General features: G+C 36.8%; 1 protein-coding gene across 1 annotated transcript in view; it reads right to left on the reverse strand.

The window, feature by feature from the left end:
- The window catches only part of LOC139743642 (proton-coupled zinc antiporter SLC30A2-like), a 34,457-nt gene that overhangs the window by 7,108 nt on the left and 14,385 nt on the right, over positions 1 to 12,964 (reverse strand). Inside the window, exons 2-4 of the mRNA XM_071654110.1 lie at positions 12,346 to 12,492; positions 8,642 to 8,795; positions 1,425 to 1,650 (exon numbers count right to left, since the gene is read on the reverse strand). Coding sequence (XP_071510211.1) covers positions 1,425 to 1,650; positions 8,642 to 8,795; positions 12,346 to 12,492 — 527 coding nt within the window. The remainder of the gene's footprint in view (positions 1 to 1,424; positions 1,651 to 8,641; positions 8,796 to 12,345; positions 12,493 to 12,964) is intronic.

Below are 12,964 nucleotides of genomic sequence, written 5' to 3' on the forward strand. Positions count from 1 at the left end.
TCCATAGGTGTAAATTAATGGCATAATTCACCATTTGCAGATGAAATAAAAACCCAGAATTAGTACTTCAAAATAATTCTAAAATGTGAGTTAGGGGTAGAAACAACCAATGTAAAAATTTGAATCAAAATAATCAATGTTAATTATACAAAATGTGAACAACAGTTCTTATAAAATGTTTCCAGACTAAACTGTCTACAGCTACGGTTTATTGAGAAAAATAGTGATATCTCCTCATCTTTTGGGTTTCATTGTGAAATTTCTATATGATAGGATGTCTTGTGATACAACTGACCTACACATGTGCATCAAATGTGATATCTTGAACATTTTCAAAATCACTCCTCCCAAAGGTAAACAGGACCTTTAAGATTAAGATATTCTACAAAATGATTTGAGCATCCTGTATAAAAACCTTGAAAACAACCCCAAACAGACTTCTACAATATATCATAGTCATCCACGCAATTTTGAACATGAATGCATACTTTTCAGAGTCACATACCGACCCAAGAAAGATGTGGTGCACCGTGAAGCATTCTACTACTAAGAGCTCCACATCCTTGGAAACCTTAAAGATTTTTTTTTTTTTTTTTAAATGCCTATGATTAAGACTGTTAAGAATAGTCTTATTAGCATTTGTTTTATGGCGGGTATGTCGCATACTTTACGTGAATTTTCTCTTGACAAATTAATGATAAATCACTGGCTAGTAACTCACACAGTAGTGCCCCGGTTTTACAGACCTCTCTGAAAATAAGATGACATAATGCATCCCATTCATAGATTACACAATATATACGTGTATATGGACTTTAGAGCACTCCAGGAGCACTCTAAATTGTGTATGTATATTTGTACATAATCCGATACTTATGACTAGTATGTACAGGCAACTGGGCCCTGAAGTGTTTCAAGAGCTACACCCCTCTCAAAGCCTAGGTTCAGGAGTGCTCTTATCAGTAAATGGTCATCAATGTTTAGTGCCATCCAGAAGTGGAGTGCCGTGGGCACTGTGCATGTATTTTAGATGTTAGAAATATGTTAGAAGATCACCATGATACTAAGTCGGGGTATGTCCCTCTCTTGTGTGTGGTCTTAGTGAGCACTGATTGTCTGTATGAACAGTTTTTTTTTTCTTTTTTTTTTTGGGGGGGGGGGGTGCTAGGGTTAGGGTGGGGGAGGGGGGTCAAAGCACTGCAGGAGCACACCTGTGCCAAACTTTGTGTATAAATTTGTGTATAAATTGGGTTATGGGAATCCCATGAACTTTTAGCAAGAGCTCTTAACTTTGCAATACAAGTAGCCAAGGACACCACCACCAACAAAATGTACCGCTATCTGTTCGAAGTCAGACTGGAATTACAATGTATGCCATGCCTTCCAAAGATTTGCAACTAGACTTGTTACCATGACACACTCACGTTTGCTTTGATGATGCCAGCTGCTATCAATACTCCAATACTCTGAATCAGATCGCCGATGACATGGATGAATGCTGCCCTCACATTGAGATTCTTCTGCTTGTTCTTCTTTGCATGCTGTTCTCCCTCTGTTGCACCATCCTCCTCATCTGGTAGGTGGTGATGTCCTCTCCCGCCCCCATGACTGTGCAGATGGCCACCACCAGATTGAAGTACAATTGCTAATCTGTGATGCATATATGGCAAGCAAATGAAAGAAAACAAACTAGAGAAGCACTTTGAGAGCGCAGACCTCCGCTAAGCATGCAGCTCATTTCCACTTCTGATCTTGTTCTTCCATAGATATCAGTAATTTCCATCCACACGTACTCATAGCATTGTGTGCTGAAAGTTGCCAGATTTCCCAATATAGAAGCCTTTGTTACATCATAAACCCTCAACTGCACCGCGCGCCTCGCCCTACCAGAAACTAGAGCATGCACTTTAGTGCGGGCATGCAAACCTTAATACGCGCAGCCTGAACTTCCAAGTTCATTGACCCTACCTGCCAAAATATCAAAAATCCTTCATAAATTCCCCCAAAATTCTCGGATCACTACCAAAAGTTAATTGTTTGTTACTTGTGTCATTCTCAACCTTTCCTGCAAGTTTCATCATAATCCGTTTACTACTTTTTGAGCTATTTTGCACACGCACAAACGAACTACATGTAACTAACTAACTAACTAACAAACAAACCAACGGTAACGAAAACATAACCTCCTCCCTTGGCGGAGGTAATGAATACAATACGATATCATAGTCACTGTGTCTGTAGCTCTAATTTACCAATTTACCAATTAAGGAAACACAATTTTAGTTGCTTACTGGGAAGTTTTTAAAGATGAAAAGCTTGCTAGCTTGAACAGCTGCAATACATGTACTTCTATGAGGAAAGCAGTCCATGGAATAAAAATGGTACATGTAATTATGTTGCCAGGCTCCATGGGGTCAAGTGTATGCATAAAACCTTAACCTTCTTTGTTACATAATATGTCTAGAGCATCCATGACGTTTCTTGTAAGTGGAACAAATAACACAACTTGTTAAAAAAAAGCATATTTGCCAAAATCTGCACATCAATGGATGTACAATATCATATGCCTTTTTTTCACAAAAACAGTCTTTTGTTTCGATTAGAAAGTTGAAATTGAGCCGAGCTTTAGAAACCAGTTTTATGCCCAGCTGACCTTCCTCAAGCGTTTATAAACACATATTGTACTTTGTTGCGATTTCACTGATTTCTATTTATATCACAGTCTTTGTTTGAAATATATTTCTACAAATTTCCATTTTATTTTCCTTGTTGAAAGTACATTGTACATTATACCCCCAAAAAGTGCAGTGTAACTGATCACAGGTTGTGACCTCTTGAAATGTTATTCCACGCACTGGCATCTTGAGTCCTCCAGTCAACTAGGCCAAAGAACCCATTTCCATTCAACTTAATCTTTCAATACTCTCTGTTGCCCTGTATTACCAAACATACAATCTAAGACATAGCAAAGAAATATGAGAATAACATATGGTTTGGGGAATTTGGCATTATGATTTCAAATAACATTATAAAAATGTTCAAAACAACTCAAATACAAGATGTTTAGCAAACCATGGAGAGATTAAGTTACAAAGAAGTCAGCTCATGATACTCGGTGTATTTTCATATCAAGTTAACATTCCTCATTTTTGTTGGGAGTGGGGAGAGAGGGGAAACCTCATTCTTCAAATTATGCGGAACATACATTGTTAGCTAGTAAATAAAATATGCAAATGACCCTTGAAAGTGTACTTGTTTTGAAAAAAAATATTAACTATTTCTTCTGGCATTTAACAATACAAAGTTGATACGTGTTTGCAACAAAAGATATCAAGGGACATGTACAATGTACATTGTAGGTACAATGTACAATGCCTATTTCGGAATACAAGTCAACATGCAATGCAGTTTACACAGTATAAATGATATTGATCAAAACATACAAATTCACAACATGTGTATGTATCAATATCATAATGTTCATTGATATTTGTCTGGGGGAAATGAACAATGACATATTTCAAATCAACTTGAAATAAAATGTATGCACACATTCATGGCAGACTCTTGTGACCAGCGAACTTCCAATTACAAAAGATTTGCAGAAATAATCCAGGGAAAATAACAGTGTTTACATCTCTCTCATGCAAGAAATACTGACGAAGCAAGATTTGAATTTGGGTCAGAGTAAATATTTCGTTATCTATTCAAGAATCTATAGTGTCAATTTAACAAGATACAATTTTCTGAAGATATTTTGTACAACAAGCTTTGACTTGGCATGACATGGCACAGATGGCTGTTTTTAGAATATTTCCAATTAACGTCAGCACAGATTGAGGACCTTTCCTGTACTACATTAGCAACAAGTCATGTTGGCAAAGAAAGCGAATCATGAAAATATTAATCATGGGCAGTGACGGACATTAATTAGTCGTAGCTTACCGTGTTCACCCCGTACCTCAAATCTGTATGAGTCACAACAAAATTTGGAATCTACTGAGAATTTTGCGGCTATTTACAACAGGCAACACTCGCTATGTAAGGCATGTACCTTATACATACAAATGTACATGACAACACCACCAACAGAACATATGAAAATTAGGTTGTAATTGGATTGATATGTATCAAGTGCATACATCTAATGCATTATTTGCCAACTCAGGGCATTGCTAGTATCACATGTATTCACTGCATATTTGCCAATAATATTATAGCAATTGGAGGTACAGTGTAATCGTATGAGTCATTTGTATAGCATGCTTTGAAAGATCATTACCTCCGCCAGGGAAGGAGGTTAAGTGATCATCAGCGTTCGTTCGTCTGTTTGCACAATAACTCAAAAAGTTGAGTACGGATTAAAATGAAACTTGCACAAAAAAATCAATATTGACAGCAGGAACACCTCATTCAATTTTGGTTGTGTTCCAGGGATTTAAACAAAAATTTTGAAGGATTTTTCAGCTTTTGGCGTATAGGGTCAACGAACATGGGGTTCAAAAGCTGTAGGTAATGGAGGTTTACATACACGCAATAAAGAGCGCGCTCTGCTCGGGCAAGGTGCCGTGCAATGACATAAATGAAAGGCTTCTATTTTGGAAAAGTGCATGCGTGTAAGCCAGGGTGGATATGAGTTGCTGGCTTGGCAGAGGTATGTGCTCTCAAAGTACTTTTCTAGTTTAATAAATTCATAATACTTTAAAACACAAACGCAGGTTTTTTGGTAATTTTTTTCTTGCCTCCATTACATTCAAATATCACTTGATAACAATGTCTACAGTATGTATATGTACCTCATGACAAAAGGCACTGATATGTGTTTACATGTACACCTGCAAACAACGAAAGCAAAAGTTCAAGAGTACTCAAATCTAAAATGTGCTCAATCTGATGTCTTGCGAAGTCATATCTGTATTTATCTGTATCTGCGGCAGTGCTTCTGGAGTTCAAGGAACTACAATGCCCATATAATTGCAAATCTAATGCACATTACATATGCAAATTGTATGCAAATTACATGCAACATGCACACATTCATACTGTTTCCTCAGGGTGAAAAGGTAATTCACATAAAATATTACAGCACAGCGCCTGTGACCGATGATTGACACTGAAACAATAGGACGGCCTCCTAATTCCCAGCCTTGACTGTGCATGTTATTTCAGTGCTATTGTCTGCCCAGTCTTACTGAAACAGTGACTTCCAACGACAATGCATCTACTTAGACTACACATCATTGTATAACGTCATGCCAGAGCCATATGGTCGCAACACTACTGCGCACCTTACCACTTCCTACACATGTGTGTAGCATGTTTGACTGATGGTACAATGTACTAGCACACTGATTCTCATATGTCATCACTTCCATTTGGAAATTAAACTACTTGCACATTGCATGAAGAGTTGTAGGCATCTGCAGAAAACTACTGTATGTACTGATACCTCTCTTGGACCAGGGAGGTGAGAGGAAAACCTGCTTGGACACAAAGGACAAGTTCACCTTCATATACATGTGGATTGAGTGAAGGCAACAATATTAGTAGAACACATCAGTGAAAGTTTGGGGAAAATCCGACAATCCGTTCAAAAGTTATGAATCTTTAAAATATCTGTGCAATCACTGCTGGATGAGAAGACTACTACAGTGTATGATGCCACATGCGTACAACTACTGTAAAAGAAGGAATTTTCGCGTGCACTTTAATTTCGCGAATTTCGCGAGCGCCAAGATTTGCGAAATTAAAATGCACACGAAAGTCCATGTTTACATTATATGCATTGAACGCCAGTGGCACTTGGCGAAAATTTCATGCCACGAAAAAGGCTGTCGGCTCCAATTCGCGAAAAATTCATGCCGCGAATATTTCATGTTTTACAGTATACGGAAAATAAAAAGAGAATTTCACAAAACTTGACTTTTTGAATAAAGTGCACATTTCTTCTACTGTACTGACTTATGTTAAGGGTAATATTATTACCCCTGACTTCTGAAAGAGAGAAGTCGAGTGTTCTTTTATTATGTGAGAAAAGTGAGAATATCTTGAATTTTCTTTATACTTTCTTTAAATAGTTGTACTCATATGACATTACAAGCTATAGTAGTCTTCTCATCCAGCCGTGACTGTGCAGAAACTTAAAAAAATCATAACTTTTGAACGGATTGTCCGATTTTCCTCAAACTCTCATTGATGTGTTCTACTAATTGCTAGATTCACTCAAACCACATATGTCTATGAAGGTGAACTTTTCCTTTAAGCCACAAATCATCTATCAGATACATATAGACATAGCGTTGCAAAGCGTTACATACTGTAGCATTGCAATAAATCATTTTGAAACCTTGTAGAATTCTTGTTCATTCTTGTCTCCTTGAATTGTTTTGTTCCCTATTTACAATTTGTGTGCTTGTTGCTAATCATTCTGTAATACCTTATTTAATTGAAAATTAAAATTTTGAATGATTCATTTTTCTTATTTTGTCTGTAGGGTTTAGCCTTGAAAGGTCAATGGCCTCTTGCTGTTCCTTTCCACACTCTCACCCTCATTCTGAATCACACACACATCTGAAATGTTTACATCATTCAATATTATGTCTCAACAATGATTGTTTTATTCTACTTTGAAGTCTTACATTGATTCCATGTTTTGTAAAATAGAAGTGGAAACTAGACACTAGAGAGCAATAGTTTACAAACTGCATGCTATCACACTTTTGATATCAAAACAAGCAATCAATATATTGTACATGCAGTTTGTTTCCAAATATCTCTCTTCCACATGTTGTAGTACATGTACTTGCTGTGCAGTTTGTCATGAAAGTGCCACTCACCTTTTTCAAATCATTGTCCATTGAAATTTCACTCTGCTGCCAAATGTACTGTTATACGCCAAATATTTCACGAGGTTTTCTTTTTCGCCAATTTTACGAGTCAGGTGCTATTTGCGAATTTGTGGACATGCAAAAATATTGACTCTGATCCTGATAAGAATGTGAAGTGGACATACACATTTTTCTGTGCAGCACTGTACTCCACGATCGCAATTTTAACCACTCACGAAATCGTCGGGAATTCCCGATTTGCAAAAATTTAGACTTGCTATTATATATGGCGTCTATCTCTGCAACTACTGTACCTACAAGAGACAGATGTAATTAAGTCAAACTTCTATTACAGTCTTACACTGACTTTGGGTGTGATTTTTGTTTATCTTTATCCTGTTCATATCTCGTCCCATCCCCCTGCACCAAACAAAAAACATAACAAAAGAAAACTGTCAGTACAGAGGACTTTCTTATGTATTAAGGGGAGATGCCTGTATCACTTTAAACTGATTTAAAATCTTTCTTTTCACAGCACTCTCTCATTTACTTGTTAAATTTGTTTTGCAGTTTTTTTATGGTTAGTATTTGGGTATGGTGCATCCCTATTTTTCTCCTTTTTTTGTATTATGCATACTGCTAGGGCCCTACTATTGGACACCATTTTGCAGGCATGATAAAAAAAGTGCAACAAATGTTTGTGCATTCAAGTATCATTCTTCCCACAATGAAACTGCGGGGCAAAGTTGGGATATCCTTTTCCGACTAGTCCCGCGTGGGGGGGGGGGGGGGGGGGGGGGAGGGGAAGGTAATGAGCACAAGCTCATTGTTCTGTGTATAAAGTGTTTCCTGTGGTGACGTTCAGTACAGACTCTTATGTCTAAAGTGCCAATACGCCTCTTCATAACTTAGTAACAGCTAGCATAAGTTTCACTCCTAATCTGGACAGAAGACAAATCATATACAGTTGTACTCTTGTTCACACCTACATGTACAAGTGTGCATAAAAGTATTGATACATACAAGTAACCTTTGAAAGCTAAAAGGTGGCTGAATTCATTCTAGACAATTCACAAGAAATCACATGCACAAAATACACTTGTACCACAGATCCATGAGATCAATCAATAAGATTGGTTACTGTTTCTCAATCATGCTACATCTGTACATGATGTCACCACTGTATCTCACTAGAAATGAATTATGAACTTTTTAGCTGGGAAATGACATACAAAAGTGCAGTTTATAGTATTATATGCAAGAAAAGTATTAAGGTCAGACTTTCCTTAAAAATGTATTGAATGAAAAATATGTGAATTTGGAATGAATGTTACCAAAAAGACATTCAATTGATGTTAATATCACAAACAGAAGAAAACATAGTCTTCTGCACTGTAGAAAACATGCAGTAAAAAAAAAGAAAAAAGGCTGTACGTATTCCTTTGACCCATTTTCAGCAATGGCAACCCCATACTGCAAAAGTGGATATTTTCATGCGACTAATTTTTTGCTCTCAGTCGGGTTTAAGTAGAGTTTGATGCGTTTTTAATTTCGCAGAATCAAGACTTCAATTACTGGAACATATGGCAAGCAAAAATATTTGCGAGCTTTTATTTTTACACTGATTTCTGGTTGCGCAAATGAGTGAAAATTTCAACACCATGAAAATTTGCACTTAAATTACAGTATAACATTATCATGTTTCCACTACTCAATACATCAATCTTTACTACCTGAGATTTGCATGTGTAAACCTGCACATGTCAAGGGAGTTAACCAGTTCAACAAAAATTATGAAAGGAGGTGGTGCTCACATAATGTTGATGCCCACTCCCGTGCCAGCAGTAATGAGCATGACGTCGGCATGGATGACGTAGTCTGGATTCATAATTCTCTGGACAGCTAGGTAGCACAGGACCCCCGTCAAGATCCATATCACCAGCACGCTTATTACAGCTCCTATCACCTCTGCATGCACATTCAACACAAAAAATAAAATGAACAAAGATACAATATATTATGTGAGAGAATGGCTGACGATATACAGATCCCATAATCACATGATCAATCATCTTCTTTTCTTTTTTTTTTCTTTTTTTACTTCCATTTTGGTGCACATGTATGTTGCCTCAAATGATCCAAACAAACAATAGCATGCTTTCAAATTGGTTTTGCATTGTGCATTTCTTGGAAGAGGTCATGTAAATAACTCTTAAGAGAATACCCAGATGAATAAATCATGTGCCACATGGTGAGAAAGGAAGACAAATTGTTCTTACATGTTACGATGTATGTAGAGCTTGTTTAATGCCATTTCAGTCTGCTCACATTCATTTAATCTTCTTGACTGATTACGATCCTATCTTCCCACTTGAATTTCCAAACAAGGGTAAGCTTTATATACGTACATAAAGTCTGGCTATTTTTCCATCTGTGGCTTCATTAATACAAAAGGCAAACTTAGTAGTGATCCGACATCTGAAACAGGAGCACCATTGTACTTTGGACAGAGTCTAATCCACCATTTAATGCTCTGGGGGAAAAAAATCATGTTGCAATGACACTCACGCTGATAGAAACTATCTTTAATAACAGAGTCCCACAATTTAACCACATGAAAAGAAGACTCAAATACACTTATTCTGAAATGAGAGGATGATAACACAGAAGGAAAGCTGAAGTATATTAAAAGTAATCCAGAGAGATGTCAAGAACATCAAGACTTTGATGGATGCGCTGTTTACACAGCAAACAATTGTACTGTATTAGAAGTGACAAGCAAATGAACAGGTACCGGACAAGTCTCAACAAATTCACAAAAGCCAAATTTGCTATTAAATTCAATCGCACGTTGCTTCCCCCCCCCCCCCTCTCTTTCTCTCTCTCTCTCTTTTTTTTGCTCTCTTCCCATTGTATCAAATTCATATCACACAATGAATTATTAAAGGATAAGTTCAGCTTCATGTGAATTGACAGAATGCACCAATATTGATAGAACACATTTGTGAAAGGTTGAAGAAAATTGGACAGTCCATTCAAAAGATAAGAAATTTTGAAGTTTCAGTGCCACCATCGCTGGATAATAAGACTATAGCTTGTGACATGTGTAGAACAATATACAAGTAAAGAAAATGTGAATAAAATTTAACATGTTTTCACTTTCTTGCATAATTGAAAAGCACTTGACTTGCCTGTTTCAGAAGGCATGGGGATTAATATTACCCTTGGCACTGTATGTCAGTGACAAGTCGAGACAATGTGTACTCCTTTAAACAAGTATGATTTTGCCAAAACAAAAAACAAGAACCTCTTTACAATGTATATTCCTCATCGTTCTAAACCTGTGATATCATAAACTGTAAAGAAGTCTTCTTATCCAACAGTGATTGCGCAAAAACTTTCAAAATTCATAACTTTTAAATATATTGTCTGATTTTTCTCAAACTTGTGTGTTCTATTGCTGCATTCACTCAATTCACATGTGTACGAAGGTGAACTTGTCCTTTATTTAGGTGGGTGTTGGGGAGGGGTTGAATTAAAGAAGCCTGGAGAAGGGGAAAGGTCAATACAGCACATCTAACTTTGTTTTGTTCAATTGATGGTGACTTTGATGTTTTCTGCTCGATAAACTGGCAATCCTTTTGCTCCTAAAAAGGAGGGACATGGTACAATGCACAGACTTGCACGTGGGATGGAATTATCAAACCCAGCGATAGTTACTGTGAGAGAGAACACACAATCTCATTATATTTAAGCTTCAAGTGGATATTAGAAAAAGAGCATGATTATTAACCTGAACCTTTCAAAGTTTAATATGCACTATACAGTATGCACGTGTACGTTGTACATATATACACTATACCCAGATAAAAAGTGCTGCCATCCATAGACTCTTAAAAGGATCATTAGAATATATTATGTGCAATCATGGCACATATTATGTCACTTCAAGCAACTGAAAAAAAAAAAAAATGTTTTTGTAAGGACCATTTCTCCTGCCACGTCTGTGATTTTGTGCTTTGCCTGATGGCAAAAACACTCATATGTATGCATTTTGATATCAATCCCATACCCAGGTAAATGCCATTTCTCAAAAAAATAACAGCTGCATCAACAACACATAATTAGCATACAGTGGAATTGATACTGTATTGTATGCCAAAGTACAATGGGCAAATACAAATTTATAATAAAATTTGATGGCAAGCATACACTTGTAGCATTTGTATGGTTAAAATCATAGTTTCATGTGTAAAATGACATTTGGGCTGTATATTGCGAACACGAATGTTTACTTTCTTCATTCATGCTAAAGTGTTTTTATCATGATATACAAATAAAAAAATAAAATGAAGAGATGAGAGGCCATTGAAGCTGCAAGATATAAACATGGAGTGAGAATGAATGCATACATTGTAAGAGGTGAGGCAATAGCACAATAGAATCATTCTTGGGGATACAAACAGACTTATCACACCCTTATCAATCTAGCATTTGACTGGATTTCTTTTGCATACCATTAAAGTGAACATTTTGTGGATACGATTTATTTACCAGTGCCAGTCTGTCCAACTGGACGAATAGAGCACATACTGTATGTGTTCTCACTTTTGCTGACTATTGACACATACTACATTGTGTGAAATGCATCACTTTCTCACTAAATCATAACTGTTAAGTTTATTCTACAAAGAAGCTTAACATATCTACTGTTCAGATTGTGTATTTTTAACAATTACTTAACATTGATTATACTGATTAACATTTGTACCTTGGTTGTTTCTATTAATGACTCACATTTTAACTCTATTTTGAAGTGCTAAAGCTGGGTTTTTGTTTCATCTGCAAATCAATAAATAATCTGTTATCTGAACAGGTGTAAATTGACTACACAGTCGTATTTACTCTTACAATCTGTGTTACTAATACATGATCTAAATCAGATAACACAAAAAGTGAATATTTTCGTCTTTTTACACAGGCTTAGTGAAAATATGAACATAGTAGAATATTCTGTTTCCCCAGAACATACAATTTAATGAGGCTTACAACAAACGTACATCGACCTTTCATATCGAACTCACACATTCTGGATGTAGTGAAGACAACACAGCCTCTCAGGCACCCTGTTCCACTATGCACTAGTAAACTTTCACCCAAATTGCTAATAGGGGACTTGAATTCAAGCAGTAATCTTGCCTTTAATATTGACTTGTGTATCAATATCTGTCTACATAAAACAAATGGAACAGTTGTGTGGCACTATTAAATGTGATTGCATTGCCTAATCTGTGTACAACATTTGTACAGAATGATTGCTAAATTTCTATGATTTCCTTCAGTATTTTCAACTGTTAATAAAATTTGAACTATTTTGTTGTGTTTCAGTTGTCCACGTGATTTCGTATCTTTACATCAAAATCAACTTTTCAACAAAGTTGACTTCCCTGGTAGAAGTCTGAGTTTACATGGCTCAATCCTTGCTATCAATGTGAGCCAGAATGCTAGCATTGCGTACCTGCTCGGTAGTAGCCAAATGACATGCGCTTTGTAGCTGGTCTCCTAGCAACCCAGAGAGAAAAGATGCTGATGAGGAAGCTTGCAAAGTCACTGAGGAGGTGAGCTGCATCCGTCATGATGGCCAAACTGTGGGCAAGGTAGCCACCTGCATAAGAAAACCAGACACAAAAGGGTATTCAGACACCAATGTACACGTATGTATGACAGAAAAATATACCGGTACAGTAAAAGTGTAAAGTACGACCTTATTTATTGCAACTGATTGACACAATGCCCTACATTGACATAAATAAGAACTAAAATTATCAGTGTTTGGGTAGTAAGTATGATAACAGCAATCATGATACTCAAGTACCGTACGACCTCCAGATCTGCGGATCCCTTTATACACTTGTGTTTCTTAACCCCGTACTTTCTCTTCCCCAGGACTATCGTTAGTCCCGTACCAATTTTTTCAGCTTTTCACACTCGCCAATAAATCCCGCACTAAGCTCTTGTCCTGGGCTAAGGAGAAAACTGACCTTTTTACACTCGTATTTCTTAGCCCTGTACTTTCGAAACCACATGAATATTCATGATTACGCTGTGCACTGTACAAGTACATGCACGCACCGGCA

Source organism: Diadema antillarum, unplaced genomic scaffold (assembly GCF_040938485.1).
Source record: "Diadema antillarum isolate AM-2024a unplaced genomic scaffold, OU_Dant_1.0 seq00001099_RagTag, whole genome shotgun sequence".
Lineage (NCBI taxonomy): Eukaryota > Metazoa > Echinodermata > Echinoidea > Diadematoida > Diadematidae > Diadema > Diadema antillarum.